At 45.9% G+C, this 20781-nt stretch overlaps 1 protein-coding gene across 2 annotated transcripts in view; it reads left to right on the top strand.

Annotated features, from left to right (window-relative positions):
• The window catches only part of KIF26B (kinesin family member 26B), a 439262-nt gene that overhangs the window by 156864 nt on the left and 261617 nt on the right, over nt 1-20781 (top strand). For both annotated transcript variants that reach the window (XM_077901364.1, XM_077901365.1), the window contains one exon: nt 5128-5664. In XM_077901364.1, the coding sequence (XP_077757490.1) occupies nt 5128-5664 (537 nt within the window). The remainder of the gene's footprint in view (nt 1-5127; nt 5665-20781) is intronic.

Raw genomic sequence — 20781 nt, 5'->3', positions numbered from 1 at the left:
AGCCTGCCCCCCACTCTTGGAAAATAAGCATGCCACCTGCTTATTGGGAATACAGCCCTACTGCACCAGGGCTGTCCTGCCCATTGGCGGTACCCTTTTACATAGATTTCCATTGTTTGGGACTGATGAGTTGGCCTGATGGTAAAAAAAAAAAAAAAATCCTTTGCAAATTAACATTACTTTTCTGGCAACTCAAGAGATTATGTATTGAGGCAAGGGAATGGAGAATGTAGTCTAATAATTTAAGGAAGAATCTGGTCAAAGGAGGACATCCAGGTTATGGTTGACCCACATTAGGTGTTTTAGCCAGGTAGAACAAATATGGCTGGAAAACTAATAACGTTAGATTTGGAGGGATTTGTTTCATGACAATTCTATAATAGGCGACTAGCTCGCTTAGACAAAATAAACAGAAGATGGACCCAGACCAACTTTGTTATTTTGTTGTTTTTGCCTTGCTTATTTTCATTCATGTATTTGTCCAGCCCCTACTATAGATGTAGTAGGCACTGTTGTAGACACGGGGAAGTGACAGTGTTCTAGACATGGGATGGAAAGAGAATATTTCCTCTCGAGGAGCTCATGGCTAGCAGAGAAAGAATTCTACAAATAGAAACCACAGAAGTAAGACCACTCCTAGAATGTAGGTATGGGAAAGCAGGGATAATGGCACCATTGGATCTGCATTTTAGTAAAATTGTTTTTGAGGGAAGCAGGTTTGACATCAAGGCTAAAATCAGGGAGACTGTGGTGATGTGAGAAATGCTAACAGCTTTATCATGGCAGTGGGCATGGAGCAGAGGGATGGGCAAGAGCTTTCAAAAAGTACTATTGACCTTTGGTGGACTGGAGGGGAAAGGAGGAGACAAGGAAAGTTCTAGGTTTCTAGCCTGGGCGCCAGAATGGATAAGGATACTATTTAATCTCTGTTAGTGACTGTTGAAATAAGAATGGATTTAGGGGCAAATAAAATTCATTTTGAATTGTCAATGTGAAGAGTACTTACCTGGGTGATGTTTTCCAGGGTGGTGTGAGATACAAGGCTCAGAATTCAGAAGAAAGACCAACAGGGACAGGGAGAGAGAAATCCCAGTCACCGGGGTATAGATGGCCCTTGAAGCTATGGGTTTGCATGCCATTACCTGGGAAAGAGAGATTTCATCATAATTTGTTAGATTAGTTGGCCAGAAGATTGGGGGAGGATATCAACCTAAAGAGAGTCACTAGTCTCAGAGATGCTTAGGGGACTTAGCAGGACTGCCCTTTTCCCAAAATGCTCCTAGAAGAAGAGCTGTAAAGGGATTGGGAAAGCATCTTAGAGAATTTTCTGTTTTACTTTCTAGCACCTGCCGATGGAGCAGATAAGGTGTCTGACCATGAGCTTCCCTTTTCCCTCACCCTATTTCTAAGGAACATTACCAGATCCCTAAAAGTTTCCTTGAATTCCTCATCATGGCAGATGTGGAGGAAAAATAATTTTACTACTAGTTTTGAGAGGGAAGAATGTTTGGGGCACAGAACACTCAAACTTACAGGTTGAGGTTGAAAATGTTGCCAAAGACCAATAACCCATTTTCATATATAAGTGAAAACTAGGACTTCAAAGATTTTATTTGTTTATTCATGAGAGACACACAGAGAGGCAGAGACACAGGCAGAGGGAGAAGCAGCCTCCCCACAGGGAGCCCGATGTGGGACTTGATCCCAGGACCCCAGGATCATGCCCTGAGCCGAAGGCAGATGCTCAACCACTGAGCCACCCAGGTGTCCCCAAAAACTAGGACTTTAAAGATAGAGATTCAGCTTGTACTGGATTCCCACTGTGCCCATGTGATCATTTCTGGAGGTCCCATAATGAACCAGGACTGGACCCTAGGAACATCCCTGGAGCCCATGAGCAAGGCAGCAAGCCAGACTGTGTGCTTATTTCATTTCTTCCTTGAGTCTAGGTTTCTTATGGTGGCCGCTGGCCTGGAGGATGCTCCCCTTGTCTGGCTCTTGGGACCACCGCGGTCCTTTGTGTGTCTGTGACAGAAGAGGCTGGCACATGTGAGCCATCCATGGTTCTGAAGCCTCCTTTTCTGTCTTCCTGTCGAGGCCTCCCCTCCCCTGAAGCAGCATCGTCTTTATTCCAGCACTCACAGAAAGGAGTGTCTGTTGACCATCCCTCTTTGAAGTTTCGAGTTGTGCTAAAATATTTATAATGTATGGACAAACACTTGAAACAGGTTTTCGTTTCCACAAGCTGCATCTCTTGACTTACTGAGGCCTAGGAACACACAGAGGATTTCAGATCAAGGGCTGCTTAATTTAGGGAATACCTCTGACACCAGCCAGCGATTGCATAGTCATTAGTGAATCAGTGCCAGCTTTCCTCTGGATGAGAGCACAGCAGCTCTTTGCTACTTCCTGGCATCTGTGTCCGTGTTCATGGTAATGCCGGAGAGCCCCACTGCAGGGCTCATAGATGACTTCGTTGGTGCCTTGGGAACCAGGAGGGGAGCGCTGAAGTCCGTGTGTCCTCCCAGTGTGTGTTTATTGGTCCTGACTGGTGGTGTTGGCAAAGGGACATAGGATCCAGAAGAAGACCATCTGGATGGTCTTGGGACCATCCCAAGAAGGTCCTTGGGACTGTGAACTCGCAGAAGACAGGAGTTGTTTTCATGAATCCTTAAGTCCTCAGCCTGGTGCAGGGCTTGGCCAAGTCCTGCCATTTCTGTCTGTGGATGGGTCCCTTTACCCAGCTGCAGATGTCAAGTTAAATTCAGGTTCTCTAAGGATCTAAAATAAACTGTGATGGGTGAATGGGACCAATCTTATCACTGCCTCCTCACTGTGACACTTCTTCCTGATGGTTGAGTTAACACAAATATTCTAAATCAACACTTCATTTGCAGTGTCTTGAAACCAAATAGCTTGCTGCCTTGAAAGCATAAGCCGTGGCCTGTGGATTGACTTTGAATGCCGGTCTCTGATTTCTTACACTGTCTCCAATTATGTAGTAGAATGTGGGAATAAATAAATGACCTTTGAAACAATTAAAGGATAAGGTACGGTGTGGTCATTAAAATCACATTTTGGGGGCGCCTGGGTGGCTCAGTAGTTGAGCATTTGCCTTCGGCTCAGGTCGTGATCCTGGGGCCCCAGGGATGGAGTCCTGCAATGGGCTCCCTGCAGGGAGCCTGCTTCTTCCTTTGCCTATGTCTCTGCCTCTGTCTGTGTGTTTCTCATGAATAGATAAATAAAATCTTTTTTAAAAAATCACATTTTCAAATGACATTTATCAATAAGGGAAAGTTCTCATGTAATATGAAAAAGCAAGAAACTGTAACTTGGCACATATGGAGGCGCAAATAAATTTATTTTGAATAAATGAATATTTCCTAGATGGATAAGGTGGAAACTTTATAGGTCTGTGCGAAAAATATGAGTCCGTTGATGAATATGACTCTTTGGATCTGGAAATCATGGACTAGTGGTGGAGAAGTCTGGGTGCAGTCCGAGCTTTTAACTCTTTTGGAGCTCAGTTTCCTTATCTGAAAACCAAAGTGACAGTCTGCTTGAGCTTGGTCCCTGAGGGGCCCGTCTGCCAGTTTGGGTCCCACATGCTCTGAGTTGTTACAGGACTCTGAACAAAGCAGCTGTCATCGAGAAGGATGCCACAAGGCAGGTCTCATATGGTTCGCATCGCTTTGTTGACCACACTTGATCGACCTTGACCTCCTATTATTTCCCATAATTTTATATGACTGTCTTGAGTTTCTGCCTCCTGAGCCACTCCTTGCTGCTGCTGCTGTGTAAAGAGACCTCTTGATTAATTAATCAATTAATCAGTGCATGCTGAGGAGCTATTCAGGGTAGTTAAACACGGAAAACAAAATGCTACAGCTGGTAGTCAAGATGGATCATAATTAAGAACAGCCCTCCCACCGCTGATCTTCCTGCCCACCCTGGCTGCCCCATGCTGCCTCTTTCACCCACAGTTCATCAAACCCTCTTCAGTCCTGAGGAGCTTCCACCCCATAAAAGGGTGAATGACTTATTCTGACAATAAGTTTCAGAAGGGCAGATTTTCTTCTAATGTCCTAGAGGAAAACAAGCCTAGAGATGAACCTCACCAATCATTGCAAAAATGTTGGATCTCAGAAGTTTGATCCAGCCCCTAAGATGGCATATGGCTCTGTCCGTATATGTAGGACCACTCTCTTCTCTCAATTTCTCCACAACCAGCGTCATGGAGCTAGAAGGACCTTACAATAAGGAGCAGCCATGGCCTTGTGTGACAGATGAGGGGCTCAGTGAGGCTAAGGAGCTCATCCAGGGTCACACAGCTAATTAGTAGCAGAACTGGAACTAGAACCTGAATGATCTGATAACTGGTTAACACTCGTGGTGCTTAGTTCTCTGTGAAGTCCTATTTTCCTATAAAAATCACATAAATGAAAGAAATCATCCTCATTAAATAAGTTTCTGATATCTTTTAGATAAGGATTTCTAAGGGCACCTGAGTGGCTCAGTGGTTGAACATCTGCCTTTGGCTCATGTCGTGATCTGGGTCCTGAGATCGAGTCCCACATCGGGCTCCCCACAGGGAGCCTGCTTCTCCCTCTAGGTCTCTGCCTTTCTGTCTGTGTCTCTCATGAATAAATAAATAAAACCTAAAAAACCAAGAATCTCCATCAATTATCAGTGTCTCATGGGTCACAGGGAACCAGAGGACCACATGCACTGGTCAGAATGACCGCATTTGCCCCTTCTGCCTGCACAGACATTTGTGTCTCCTTTGCGAATACCTTGGGGAGATACAGCCATGGTGGTAGTTCTTTAGTGGATACAAGAAGACTCTGGAATGTTCGTATTGGATGATCCTGGTGCGGGGGATGCTTAGAAATCTTTTTTAAAGATTATTCCTTCATGTCTCCCCCATAATAATCTTACGTTCATCGAATGCACTTGTCTGCTAGAGGCTGTACTGACCGCCTGGCTGCTCATTTCTGTGGGATGTCTAGCAGACAAACACTCGGTACATCCAGGGGTTAACTCATAAGCCAGACACCTGAATTGCACTTACCAGCCTTGAGTTATAGGTTCTCCTATTTTTTTTTCTTTTGCTTGTGTGTTCTCTAGGACCCTGCTGTCTCGGCTGTGATTCATGACAAGCTCCAGGTCCCCAACACCATTCGGAAAGCATGGAATGACAAGGACAACCGCTGTGATATTTGTGCCACACACCTGAACCAGCTGAAGCAGGAGGCCATCCAGATGGTGTTAACCTTGGAACAGGCGGCTGGCAGCGAGCATTACGATGGCTCCCCTGGCTCACCCCCACCACTCTCCAACATCCCCGCCTTGGTGGGGTCCCGGCATGTGGGTGGGCTCCAGCAGCCCAGGGATTGGGCCTTTGTGCCTGCCTCCTATGCCTCCTCCAACTATACAGCTTTTGTCACCAACAAGCATAGCAGCAAACCCAACAGCCTTGGGGTTAGCAGTGGGGCAGAGAAGAAGAGTGGGTCCCCAACCCACCAGGCCAAGGTCAGCCTCCAGATGGCCACCAGTCCCAGCAATGGGAACATCCTCAACTCGGTGGCCATCCAGGCTCACCAGTACTTGGACGGCACCTGGTCCCTGTCGAGAACCAACGGTGTCACCCTGTACCCGTACCAGGTAAGTAGCCTCTGGACAAGTTAGATTAAGTTTGGTTGGAGTCTAAACAGAGACATGGGCAGCACTTCCTGCCTTGGCTCTTTTCTTTTGAGGAACTCCCCAATCCAGAGCCTGATGTTTCCATGTGGCCCCACTGGCCATTCATAAATAAAGGTAAAATATCCAAAGGGCTGATGATCTACAGTAGCACTCTGCTTCCACTGCTCAGTCCTTCTAAAAGAAGTGTGGACCCCCTTCCTAATCTCTCCTGCCCTGAGGACCTTAACCCTTTTCTATTTGCAACTCACTTTAAATATGGTTGGAATGAGGTTGCCAAAAGTGTCTTCTAAAGAAATAAGAGAGCAGGTCCTAAATCTTCCAAGGAATCAAAAAACAATGGTCTTAATTTTTCTTGGGTGAATGTTCCATTAGATGAGAGTTAGGTTTAACAAATGTGTCTATGTCCCCTGCATCAGTCACGTGGGAAGCAGCAGAAAGCATTGACAGTTGCTGTGGAATAGAGGTGGCCATGGTCATAGAGTGTATCAGAGAGGCTAACTGGTATAACAAATGATCTCAGGGTATTTTTTACTCATGGCCCTGCTGTATTGGGTGTTTGGTGCATGGCCTTCCACTTGCCTCCAAGTCACCTTGGGGCATGGAATCTGCCACCAGATCTCACACAAGCAGCCAAGAAATGAGGGAAGAGAGAGATTGTGGAGAACCTTATAGGGGGGCCCATCCTGGAAGGGGCATAGGTAACTTCCTTCCACGTTCCAGTGGTGAGAGTCTAGGCATTTGACCTCAGCTTCATGCAGGGGAGGCTGGAAAAGTCAATCTGTCCATGTGTCCAGAAGAAAAAGGAAGCAAGTTCAGTGAACACAGCATAGTTTTCATTACATGGGCAAAGATATGGGGAAACATAAAATGAATTAAGTGTGGCTGATCTACTTCCTACTGACTTTTTCTTGAGTGTAGATGGTTTCCCTGATATCTGGAAGGAAAGTGGGGAGCATGGATCCTTATCTGAAGAAGTTAGCATTCTTGGATTGCCCAGCTTCCATTTACTGGGTGCTTTGGAGTTTACAAAATAATAGTGTGCATCTTTTTATTTCATCTCCCAGTAGGCCTGTGAGCAGGCAGGACAGATGTTAGATCTTCCTCTTATAGATGGAGAAATCAAAGGACTTGTGCCACACAGTGGGTGACAGAGCCAGGGCCCCTGCTCCCTCCCACAGCTGCTTCAGTCCTGACCACCGTACCCCGGAGCCATCTGCTATCAACATCTTTCCCAGATCCGGCTCCTTTCAGGCACAGCACACCAAAGAAAACCATTGCTATATTGACCTACAGGGGCTTACCTGCCATTTTACTTTTGGCTGGAATGTTCTGGTTCGTGAACATAAATCTGATGACCAGCCAGTGGCACCCTGGACAGGGCTTTGTAGTCTCATGCTTGAGTGTAACCATCCAGGGCCTGAACACAATTGCCTGTTTCCCTTGCTGAATCACATGCCTTTTCTGTTTGAGATTTTGAATATATTATTTTGAAAACTATAAAAAGTATTATGTTTACTGTAAAATAACACACAAAATATACAAAAAAGTATAAATAAGACTTTAAAAACCAACATCACTCAGAAATAGACTATGGAGCAGTCGGGTGTATGTCCTCTGGTATTTTATACGAACACAATTTATGAAATTGTGATGAGGTTTAATCCTGTCATCTGCTTTTCGCCTAATATACTGGGTACATTTTCCCCATGCCATTATATATGTTTCTAAAATATAACCCTCAATGGTAGCCTAATGCACCATTATATAAATATGATCCATTATAGGAGTATGGCCTAATTTATATAACCAAGCACCAATTACTAGAGTTTAGGTTTTCGCTACTATAAATAAAATGCTCCAGTGCACATTCTTCTACCCGGGTCGTATTTTCAACACATCCTGGGTTGTGCGAGCCACATACTCATGTTACACAGACAACTCATGTTTCGCCTTCCTGGGCCCCAAAGCACTTGTAACATATATCAGGTGCTAGTTGGACGACTCAGCTGCTATACAGCACTAATGAGCAGGGACAGAAGGACTTGGAACTGGTGTTTTTGTATAGAATAGTCGAAGTGTTAGCAAAGTTTGTTTGGGCAAGGGGGGTGGCATGGAGTGTGGGGAAGGTGCTGCTTAAGAGCAATTTGAAGGATGATGGGTGCATCTCTTTTTTTTGTGTTGTGATTCTTTCTGCTCTTCCTCGTCTTTGATGAGAAGAAGGTCCTGTACAATAACAAATGTTTAGGAAGCTCTAACCAAGTGCCAGACACTCTGCTGGGTGGCCGGGGCCTCCTGCCTTGGGCTGGAGAGGCAGCTTCAGGTCCTGTGGCCCCGGGGATGAGGCAGGTGAACCACTCAGTATCAGCCAGTGAGGTGAATGCAGAGGTGGTGAGAGATGCCCAGCTTGCTCTGAGAGCACACAGAAGGGCTTTCAGTCCAGCCTCTGGGCAAGCGGGGGTGGATGTGGTCTAAAGATGATTCACCCAAGCCACGGACTTGAGATTTTCCTGGGTAAATTTGATTCCTCCTCTCCAGCTCCAGAACAGACTAATTCATGCCTTTCCCCCTGATTGATAAAGGGATCAAAGGGAATATGTCTGGGATAAAGAGATTTGGTGCCCGGCTGTGGATCAGCATCCCTGTGTTGTGACTGTGTCATCCTGATGCCCTGGGCTGGGTGATCTGGGTCTGGCCAGACTGAATGTCTCCCGTTATGGACGTCTCCCTGCAATAAATATTCCGCAGCTCACAGTCTAGCCAGCTCAGCAGAGATGGTTGATTGCACTGAAAGCTGACCTCACTTTTGCTGCCCACCCACACTTCTACTTTTCTCCTCACCAAGCAGATAGTCCTTTGGACTAGTGCCAGAGCTGTTCCCTGGGCAGAGAAGCATCTAGGATCCAGGCTTTGTTGCTGCTGGGAGTTCTGCTCCACACCCAAAGACCTGGGGCCTGCGGAAACAAGGCAGGAAGAGGACGCTGTCCTTCTACCATTTCAGCGCAGGGAGGATGACAGAGATGAGGACAGGCTTTCCAACACTGACAGGATCAAACCTTCACAGAGGTCAGACAGAGGTCCCTCATATTCCTCAAGCCCTCTGTTATCTATAATCGTCAAAAAACAATCTTCAATTGTCTTTCACAGAAGGGCTTGTGGACAGTTAACACAATCCATATACATATGTGGGAAGGAGAAAATGCTCCAGAACCTTCCTTGGGCCACATAGGTTCAGACTTAGAAAAGACATGGCTGAGTTAGTTCCTGGTAGTCAACCACAGATTAACTTCATCATTTTGCATGGCAGCTGCTTTTGCCTGATTTCTATTCATTATCGTAAATAACTGCAGGAAAGACATATAACACTCAGAATCAATAGAATGTTCAGATTCCAATCCAGAATCGTGGAATCCAGTTCTATAGACCGGTTGCTGTCTTTTGTATCACGGTGGGAGATTCGGAGACTGTCTCACCAGGGGTTAAGTCGATGACTCCAACACTTGTTGAACTTCAGTCTAGGGGTGCATGAGTGGTTCAGCAGTTGAGCGTCTGCCTTCGACTCAGGGCCTGATCCCAGGGTCTGAGATCGAGTCCCACATCAGGCTCCTGGAGAGAGCCTGCTTCTCCCTCTGCCTCTCTCTCTCTCTCTCTGTCTCTCTCTGTGTCTCTCATGAATGAATAAATAAAATCTTTTAAAAAAATAAACAGAAAACTTCAGTTTAGTAGCTTGACATCTTATTTCCTCACCAATGGAACCTTGTAAGGTTGTTGGATGACAGAATTAAGAAAAATATGAAAATAATTTATAAACTATAAGGCAGGGATACCAGTATTAATGATCTCTTCTAATCTCCTCCTTTGCCAAAAGAGAAGCCCGAGGCTAAAAGATATGAAATTCTTTGTTCAGAGTTTGAGCTCTTTTGCTAGATTACAGACTCCTTGAGAACACAGATGCCTTTTATGCTTATGTCCCTCACAGCAGCTAACATGTGCAAAGTGGCTGCTCCTTAGAGAAAATGTCAGTCTCAGGGGAACATGATAAAGGTGTTTATCATGACTAGCCCTAGGTTCAGGAAACAATTCTGGGCCAAAAGACCTATCCAGACCCCAAGATTTTTGGTGGAAACCACTAGTGAATTGGCACCAAGCAAATCTCTAACCAGAAGTATCTTCATGATTCTCAATAAATTCTTAGATGCAGCGCAAAGAATCCAGGTGGCATTTGATGCCACACTCAACGTAGGTGCATTTGAAGGGCTAGAAGAACTTTATTTCACAGTGTTTCGATAAGGTGAACATGTCAAGCAAATTTAAGATGATGTTAGATTAATACAGAAGTAATAAATCCATAGCGGGATTTATCATTAACAGGACGAAGTATTCGGCCTGTATTCCTTAAGTTAAAGGAAAATGCCTTTGGTAAAAATCTTCCTGCTTTCTCAAAAAAGCATCAGTTGGAATCAACGTCAGACAATGGTAGACTGAACTCTGGCTGAAGTCCGTGTGGGATTATCTCTATTATATCTCTAGAAATCAGTTGTGCCCTGTAAGCGCAGGCATTATTGGAGTCTACGTTTTAGGTCATGGGCAAGAGGACTGCAACAGTGGCATCAGTCTGGAATCGAGTCAAGGTCAGCTAAGCGGTAAGACCTCCACAGTACCTCTGCTTGCTCTTCAGAGGGTAGAATCTTTGGGAAGATGTGATGCTGACCCTTTTTTCCCCCTTTTCCTTGCATTTTTTTTTTTTTAAGATTTTATTTATTTGTTTGAGAGAGAGAGAGAGAGAACACGAGCAGGGGGAGGGGCTGAGGGAAAAGCAGACTCCCCTCTGAGCAGGGAGCCCCACACAGGGCTCGATCCCAGGACCCAGGGACCATGACCTGAGCCAAAGGCAGATGCTTCACCGACTGAGCCACCCAGGCGCCCCGGTGCTGGCCCTTTTTATGGAGGACTTCCAAGTGCCACTGCAAGAGGAAGGCAAGATTCTGCTAGCTAACGTCTCAGGACTCGGAGGCTTTGTTTAGGATGCATGCATGGAAACCAGGAGCACATGTTCTAGTGTAGCTGAGTCTGGGGGGAGGTGTCCATGGGCTCCTTCCTGCTGAACTGCTTTGCAAGCAGGAGCCAGGGGCAGGTGTTGGTAGCCAGTCAGGAGCGGAGGATTCTCATTCATGTTCTTTACTTGGCCATTTGTCCCCTGAAATATGCACAGTGCCTTTCTTGGGCCAGCCCTGGTGTCCGTTTGCTGCCCATTTGCTGCCCATTTGCTGCTACTTTTGCCCAGCCAGGGCAATAGCACGAGATGTCATCATTTGACAAATTGTGACATCAAAACAATTCTTTTTTAACATGATAGGGTTTTTTTTTCCACCTATTTATAGATGGTCAGAGGAGTACTATTTATCTTTATGCTTTCTGACAAACTGTGAACACAGAAAAGGAAGTACTTTGTATACTCAGTCACGGATAGGACGTTTCTGAAGGATATGTGCTCAGGCTGAAATTCTAAGGTTTCGTAACTTATGGATAAGGGCAGGGCCATGCTCTGAAGCGAACATCCAACCCAGCAGGAAATTTCAAAAATACTCTTTTATTTGGTGTGGTAGGCTGAATACAGGACCCCCAAAGATGTTCACATCCTAATACCTGGAAAGGAAGCCTGAGGGTCTATTTCCTTACATAGTAAAGGAATTGAATTGATTGATTGATATGATTGAATTGAGGATTTGGGGAGGAAATCACTCCGGATTATCTGGATGGGTCCAATGTTATGGCAAATGTCCTTGTAAGAAGGAGGCAGGAAGATAAGAGTCAGAGGTAATTTAGGGACAGAAGCAGAGGTCAGAGAGGAAAGAAGATCCCACTGTCGGCTTTGGAGGTGGAGGAAGGGGCTGCAAGCCACAGAGGGAAGCCAGCCTCTAATAGGTAGAAAAGTCAAGGAATCACACTCTCTGCTGGAGCTTCCAGAAGGAACCAGCTCTACAGACCCATTGTAGATGTCTGACCTCCAGAACTTTAGAGCATAGAAAAGAAAGAATAAATTTGTGTTGCTTGGAGCTGCTAAATTTGTGGTAATTTGCTTCAGCTGCAGTTGGAAACAAATACACCCAGTAAGTGTTTGGTAGCTGAAAAGTGTGGTTAGAAGCTAAGTGAGACAAGGAGCTGCTATAGAATCCTGCAGTAGGGCCAAGGACATGAGCTTCTCATCCCACACAACAATGTTACCCCGTGGGTCAGATAGTACATTAGCATGTCTGATTGTTTCATTTGGGCACCTCCGCAAAATGAGTTTACTCCTACCGCATGGTTGGCTTTCAGGGGTCTCTGATTCCCCTATTGTTGGAGCTCATGATAACAAGCACACACACCACAGAGACTGGCCAGGGGCCGCTGTGATCACCACCATGTGGGTCTTGCATGCTATTAGAGCTGCAGCAAACATCCCAAGCCTGGGGGTGGAAAGGGGTGCGGGAGGGGGCTCATCTTCCCTACGGGGCCTATGGCCAGGTAACTCGGGGTAACAGGACCGCCCAGTCGCAATTCTCAACCTCACGCAGTGTTTTGAGAATCAGATGCTTTAAAAAGCACTTGGAAAATCGTAGGCAGGAAGTGTTGGTTGTTATCCTCTTGATGTTTGGTAGGCAAAGGCAGACAGCCATTGGAGCTTTTGGGGCAGGGGAGGGAGAAAGTTTCCTTGCTGGACGGTGGGAATGTTTACCCTTGGCCACACATTAGGATCATTTGAGAGGTATTAAAAAAAAAAAACAAAAAAAAAACACCAATGCCTGAGCCACACCCCAGACCAGAATCAGACTGGAATCAGAAAATCTGGGATTGGGCCCTAGGCCTAAGTTTGAACTGCCAGAGTCAAGCATCACAGCTGGAAAGAGCAGTTAATCTGGCTGTGGGAACAATGAAGGTGGTAGGCGGATGGTAGTTTGATAATAGTGTATCAGTTTCCTAAAGCCGCCAGAATAAATGACCACAAACAAGGTGGCTCCAAACAACAAAATTGTATTCTCTCATAGTTTTGGAGGCTGGAAGTCCCAGATCAAGGTGGGACAGTGCTGCTTCTGAAGACTCTAGGGAGGAATCCTTCCTTTCCTCTTCCAATATCCCAGTGGCTGTAGGAGCCCCTTGCCTTGTGGCTGCTTCCTCTAGTCTCTGCCTTTCCAAGGACTTCTCCTCTGGGGTCTCTCTGTGTTCTCTCCTCTTATTACAAGGACTCCAGCCATCAGATTAAGGGCCCACCGTAATCCAGTACGGCCTCATTTCAATCCTTAACTAGTTACTTCCACAAAGACCCAATTCCAAGTAAAGGCACAGATCCTGAGATCTGAGTGAATTTGGGGGAGGGGGCCACCATGCAAACCACTGCAGACAGACAGACGGTAGATGGTAGGAGGATGGATGAAAGCTAAAGACAGGGTGCCATGAGAGTGGCAGATGAGAGATGTGCGGTGCCATGTCCTTTTATGGCTGAGTCACTGTGGAAAAGGGAGCAGGTGCACATTTTACAGCAAACAGCAGTGAAGTAGTCTTGTTCATGTCCTTCATTTGGAGAGACGTAAAGGGGAGGGGGAAAGATACAAAGGGTAAAAAGCAAAGAGAGGCAGGAGCACCTGGGTGGCTTAGTGGGTTGATGCTCTGACTCTTGGTTTCAGCTCAGGTCATGATCTCAGGGTCATGAGATTGAGCCTTGTGTCGGGCTCCGCACTCGGTGTGGTGCCTACTTGATATTTTCTCTCTCCTTCTCCCTCTGCCTCCCCCCACCCCACTGCTCACTCTAAATAAATAAATAAATAAAATCTTTTTAAAAAGAACAGCCAAGAGAGGCAGGGAGGTGTTGTACCCAGGGATAGACACCCTTATGCCGATGGAAGGGAACACCTCATGAGCTGGGGAAAAGAGAAAACTACTCATAGAGACAAGGTTGAGTGGCCAACGTACAGACATAGGCTTTCTAGGAATAAGCACCTCATCTGAGCTTATGAAATAGTTTCAGGGTCTGTTTGCACCATCCCAGCCACAGGTGCGATTGTAAATTGCATTTCTGGGACCGCTTCCCTGGGGGAAGGTCAGATTCAGTTGAGGACCTCATCTGACCAGTGCCCCAGGGCTTCCAGTCCTTTTCTACAGACTGAGCTGGGGATTTGGGTTCAATTGTTGGGATGGTCTGTATTTTTTTTCTTTAGAAATATTTCTGGCTCAGTGGTTGAGTGTTTGCCTTTGGCTCAGGTTGTGATCCCAGGACCCTGAGATCAAGTCCCACGTTGGGCTCCCCGTAGGGAGCCTGTTTCTCCTTCCTATGTCTTTACCTCTCTCTGTGTGTCTGTCGTGAATAAATAAATAAAATCTTGAAAAAGAGAGAAATATTTCTGGGCTCCAGAAGGAAGCCAGAAATGTGGGTAAGGTGCTGTGCCTTGAAAAGAGGGTTTTTAAGCCACGCCTCCATTTACTAGGCAGGTGGCAAGAGCGGTGGTTGGCATGGGGACGATGCTCTCTCAAGCTTGGGGACTGACTTTCCTCCCTCCGGCTCTCCTGGGCTGGGCTTGGGTGGAGGGCACAGCTGAGAATCGTGGTCAGAGAGAAGATTCTCTGGACGTAGGCTCCCTTTCACAGATCTCTTTTGATTGATTGATTGATTGATTGATTGATTATTTATTTAATATATTTTTTATTAGAGTTCAATTCGCCAGCATATAGCATATCATCCAGGTCAGGTGCCCCCCTCAGTGCCCATCACCCAGTCACCCCATCCCCCTGCCCACCTCCCTTCCCACTACCCCTTGTTCGTTTCCCAGAGTTAGGAGTCTCTCATGTTCCATCACCCTCACTGATATTTCCCACTCATTTTCTCTCCTTTCCCCTTTATGCCCTTTCACTATTTTTTATATTCCCTGAATGAATGAGACCATATAATGTTTGTCCCTCTCCGATTGACTCTTTTGTTTTAAATAGCTTCCCACATCCTCCCTCTTTGGGGCCAGGCTCCCTAGCCATGATTTCCTTAGGCAGCATATTTGCTTTCTTTATGGGGCTGAGGAAGAAAACTAGAATACCTACCGGCCATAGTGAAATGGTCAAAGGGGTAACGACAGCCACCGCCTTTTTTTTTCTTTTTTAAGGACAAAGTAAACAGAATTTTTTGGGAAAGTCTGGGGCTGATACTTATCAATGATTTTATCCAAGTCTCAAACAATGAGGCACTAGATGTTGGGTCACGCTAGATTTGCTGCTTATGCACCAGAAGTAAAAGCCCAGTGTCCTTGCTGACTGTGTGGGGTGACCTCTAGCTAGCGGGCTTCCTGGCTGTCACGTGTCTCTGTGTTTTGTCCTCTGCAAAGCACACAGTTGCAGAGCTGCTACGGGCACTATAGGGGATGATGGACCAAGTCTGACACATGGTGGCCCCTCCGTTCAGTGACCTGAAGCCAGCTCAGTCTCAAGACTCAACACTGAATGGAACTAGAGTGTGCTTTACCATAAGAACCAGTGGTAGTTGAGAAAACAAGACCCAGACTATATAGTAAATATAAAACACCTGAAAGAAATGGTACTCACCAGCTCAGAATATCAGCCATCTCCTACCACACCCCAACTCTCCATATGGGCACCACAGCTGACACAGGTCAGATTCTAAGTAGAATCTCCTCCCACCATGAGGAAATAAATTGGTAAAATATTGAAAGGCCCCTGGGCCAATTTTCTTCTTTTGAAGACCTTTATAAGGGAGGAGAGCAGGCCATATATAGGCTCAGATCATTTAAAATTCTACAGAGTAATAGGTAGCATTTAGAATAATCGAAAAAGGGTAAAACTTCATTTATTTTGGAGTTAATTTGAAATCTTGAGTGATTTAGGCCTATGTCATGATTCTTACTGAGCACTTTGAAACAGAGTACTCAGGTCTTTCATTCTTGCTATTAATTTATTTAAAAATTTTATTTATTAGAGAGCATGAACAGCAGGTAGAATGGCAGAGGGAAAGAAAGAAGCAGGCTCCCTGCTCGGCAGGGAGTCCGACTCAGAGCTCGATCCCAGGACCCCAGGACCATCTGAGCCAGTCAGATGCTTAACTGGCTGAGCCACCCAGGTGCCCCACATTCTTGCTATTTATAGATCTGCGGGAACATACAATTGTAATACAGATGGTTGCTTATTATTTACTTATCTCTTTATTTATAAAATATGAGTCTTTCTTTTATAATTATATAATTTGGAATCTTCAATAAATTGGAAAATTGCAGTCTCCTCCTTACCCACCCCACCCCAGGCACACACCTAATTGCTTTCAAATTGAGATTTGACTGTGCTGTCTTTAGCGTGACAAATTAGCGTCCCTCGATCTTATGGAGGTATTTGTGGGGATTAGTTAATGAGTCATATATTTCATGTGTCTAAGTCATTCCCAGGGAGTAATTTAGGTGTTTAGGACACATATTAGTCACCATTTTTAGGACTCTGGAGACCATTTAGTGCATTACTGCCACACTAGTGGCCTCAAAGGGTTAACACGTCCCTTCAGCAGCTTACCTGGGACCCTCGGGAGAAAAAAAGGTGTCATTTGAGAAGCAAACCCACGTCTACATTCAAGGCTGTGACCACTTTTCTAATTGCATGATGAATCTGAACCAATCTGACGGTGACAGTTTCCATCACCTTAGCAATGCTGGAGTCCTTGGTCCCCGTGGATTGGGGACTGTACCAGTGGGAAGATGGAGCCCGTTACTCTGTTCATGACATGCTTCCTTTTTATGAAAGCAAACAGACCTCTGATACCAATGGAAGCAAGACAGGCAGGCTGCCCTGGGGAATTAGAGACGACAGACCGAAGCCCAGAAATGTCAAGTGACCTGTCCAAGGTCACACCACTAGGAAATGCCGGAGCTGGGATTCAAACACTGTTTCCTGCACACTTGTCCCCTGCCCCTCACCACCCTGCTTAAGGCAGGGGCCAGTTCCTCAGATTGCTCAGACACCCAGACTCCCTGAGGAGGGACACCCACAGCACATCCTACAAACACTGCTTTCAGACACTTTGGTGTTGCCAGGATTTCCAAGTCAGATCTCATGCTGTGCGGCTATGCTTAACTGTGTAGATCAATGCCCCCGTTCCATTTTCTCACTGGGAGGTGGGGAGGCTGGTGGGGGACAAAGCTTGAGAAAAAGATGGGCCACAAAAAAACCCCAAACCCCAAACAAAAAAGGCTGTGTAAGCAATGCTGCCATCTAGTGAGATGTACTTTGGCTTACCCAAGAGGTAGATACTTAGATTCTGATCATAAATTAATTCCAAGATTAATAAAAGAAAATAGGGTCATTTCATTTCCTTGTCAATAATGTCTTCGCAGAATAATATATGTTCAAATTCATTGTCCTAATACATATCCTTGCAAAAGGACCTGAATGGATCTCTAGTATAAATGGAACTCTGTTCTGGCCTCACAGAAAGAGCACTCTGATCAGCGTGTGAACTGCGCCTCACCTGCTTATGAGCTGAGTGACATTCTGACCGCACAAGATGTTGATAATCCGCTGCTTTTTTTAAAAGGATTTTATTTATTAATTTGAGACAGAGAGAGAGAAATCACAAGCAGTGAGGGTCAGAGGGAGAGAGAGAAACAGATTCCCCACTGAGTAGGGAGCCCCATGTGGGACTCGATCCCAGGACCCTGAGATCATGACCTGAGACAAAGGCAGACACTTAACCGAATGAGCCACCCATGTGACCATTGATATCTGTTTCTGGAGTGCCCATCTCCTCAGATTGTTTTGAGGATTAAGTTTATTCATCCTAAAATTTATGTTTGAGTTCTAAGCACTGGATTTAAATGAAATTTTATGTATACACACACACACACACACACACACACACACACACACACACAGATTTGCAGAATGAGTTTGCATACTGAGAAATTCTACAAACCCAACATGCAGGGGCTACTTGTAGAGCATGGTTCTCTGCCATCCCGCAGATGCATGGCGCATTGACAGGTGACATGCACACACCCAGCCCTGGAGGCATCCCTTCGTGGTACAGCTTGGTTTTGATAGTCTTCTCATGGTGAGTACCCTGAACACAGCCATGTGCAGGGCTGTTCGGTAGCTTCAAGATTCACTCAGGTCCATTGCAGCTGAGATTGTGTATCGCAGTTTTTGTTGAAAACCACCATGTTTCGTTTTCCTCTAAGGACAAATTATCCTTTTTTACCCAAATAGCCTTTTTGATGGGGTGCAGGTACGTGGGGAGATTGATAGCTACTATTGGGGGAGTGGCTCGTTCCCTCCAAACCCTGGTCAGAAAACCCATGCTTAGTCACCGTGGATGAGACTGGCCATTTAGAAGCAGTGGCCAGGGACACCTGGGTGGCTCAGTGGTTGAGCATCTGCCTTTGGTTCAGATTGTGATCCTGGGGTCCTGGGATCGAGTCCCACATCAGTCTCCTGCATGGAGCCTGCTTCTCCCTCTGCCTATGTCTCTGCCTCTCTCTGTGTGTGTGTCTCTCATGAATAAATAAATAAAATTTTAAAACAAACAAACAAAAGACGAAGCAGTGGCCACTTTGTGATCCTGTTAGGAAGTAAGAGAGGGACAAGGAGTTCTTGTCCACAACAAAGAGGAGAAAAGATGAATGGTGGCAGCTGACACTTTCTGGAAAAACCAAGAGACAAGAGATGTTGTCCTTTCATGAGTGTGGTTTAGAAGCTCGGGATCCCTGGGTGGCGCAGTGGTTTAGCGCCTGCCTTTGGCCCAGGGCGCGATCCTGGAGACCCGGGATCGAATCCCACATCAGGCTCCCGGTGCATGGAGCCTGCTTCTCCCTCTGCCTGTGTCTCTGCCTCTCTCTCTCTCTCTCTGTGACTATCATAAATAAGTAAAAATTAAAAAAAAAAAAAAAAAGAAGCTCTGTTGTTCTAGAAGGAGGCTGCAAACCCACGGGCCACAGAGGCAGCGGGGGAGGGAGGGCATTGTGCCCAGATGGTGAAACTTGCAGGAAGCCTTTCAGCCATGGCGATGGCATTGACTTTGGGAAGAGCGTAGAGAGAAGTGAATCTCTTCATTCCACTGCACTTCTGACCACCTACGCTGTGAGCTTGGATGGTTTATTGAGCACTTACTTAGTTATTTGTTAGAAGTAAGAAGTTTGGTAGATAGTATTTCTACAACTTCATAATGTAAGTTTTATGCTAACAGTAAACAGGAAGTTTTGGCTTATCTGACTGTGAGTATTCAGTGAGTCCCAGCCTCAAGATTGCTTGTTTTCGGTTATCTTGAGCCCTGTCTTACTCTCCCACACACACTTTTTCTTTTTTTTAGATTGCGCAATCACCTCTAGAGAGTTCTAATTCCCAGTTATTTATCCTGTAAATTATTCAAACCTTACCCCTCATCTTACCCTTCTGTTGTGAATTGGTCACAGTTATTTGCATCTCTGAGGATGGGTGGGCAAAGGAAATAAAAGGACCTGTGATGATAACCAGTCGATTCCATCATTTATTAGCAGTTTATGCCAAAGATTTGGCAGAAAAGGCAGTGGGAATGAAAGTAGAGCAATTAACAAGAAACTCACTTATTGAAATGTTGCAAACCTTCGACCTACTCTAAGTGGCTGCTAACTTCCAACTATATAATAGGCTAAGTGGAAAACAAACCAATGCAGCCTTTAGAGTTAATTGGTGTAAATGTATTAATTACAAGAACTACTCATTAAATGTTTAATAAGGTATATACGTTGCTAACGTAATATCTACCTAAACATCATCCACTGGATGCACATATATTGTAAGCATATGCAGGCTAACAGCAGCAAGTATTTAAACTCTCTGGGGCACTTGTACATCATAGCACCCTGAGTCTACACACCTGCCAGGTATCATCAGGCAGGCAATCTGGGGAAGGGTTTACAAGAAGATAGAAGGAGGAGCAGAGACATAAAGACTCAGGATTGTCGCGGAATGGTGTGCTGGGAGCTGGAGGAGAGGCAGAGGATGTGGTGACACACGAGAAATGGGCAGATCATGAGCTTCACCCCCAGCTGTCATAGGCGAGGAAAAAACTACACAGACAGGACACAGGAGGAGAGTGGGACTGCGTGCTAACAGAGAAGTGGAGGTCATAGGTCTGGTAGGGGGGAGTGAGGACTAGTGAGCAGAGGGCTTGGGGTGGGAGGGGTGGGAGATTCCATAGACATTTAGAATAATACCTGGAGGCTTTGAGGATTGGTAGGGTGCAGGATGACTGGGGATAACCCCTAGTCTATGTCGGTGGCCATGTGGGTGGTGAGCTGCTAGGCCCTCTGGTCCAGAGACAGCTTTGGCCACAATTCTGTGGTATAGAGGCGAGGTTGCATTGGGTGTTGGAGGTGGGGATGGATGAGGCTAGGCAAATAAGAGAAGCTAGAGACAGGCAATTAATTCTTCTGGGACGCGGAAGGCTCTTCTGACTCTAGCTCAATGTCTTGTCCATTGGACCATCATGTCTTGCCAATACCTAGATATGAAAAGCAGTGTTGCTGTGTTACACCCACACTGTATAAAGTCATCCATGTACTCATCCCCTCAGCAAACGTTCTTTGAGCTGGGCATCATACTATTTCCTACAGATCACAAAGCACTGTGGTTGGGTAGGGTTTTGCCTATTAACAGGGTATCTTGGTGTAGAAAGTCAGTGTGGAATGATGGGCTGTTCCAACTGTGTCTCCTTCACCTGTGTTGATATGCGTGTGTGTGTGTGTGTGTGTGTGTGTGTGTGTGTGTGTTGGGGAAGGGAGGGCATCCAGTGGTATTCATTATGGAATAACTCTGGCACGGAGTAAGTCTGGTGCCCTTGGTGGTGGGTGAGACTATGACCTAGACGATGGTGCAGTGGGCTCAAGGGACCCCTGCTGCCCAGCTGGGCCGCAGCTCTGGAGGAGAACCAGGCTCTGGCCACCCACAGTGCAGAAGAATCTTGCCCCATTCCCCCACCTCATCCATAAACACTGCAAGGGTCATCAGGATCCCACTGACCTGGCTTCAGGACTCGTATTAGCATTGTTCCTCCTTTAAACAGCCTCCTTTTAAAGCCATCCATTG

Source organism: Canis aureus, chromosome 6, assembly GCF_053574225.1.
Source record: "Canis aureus isolate CA01 chromosome 6, VMU_Caureus_v.1.0, whole genome shotgun sequence".
Lineage (NCBI taxonomy): Eukaryota > Metazoa > Chordata > Mammalia > Carnivora > Canidae > Canis > Canis aureus.
Note: the sequence above shows the minus strand (reverse complement) of the source record. Positions and strands in the feature narration are given on the sequence as shown.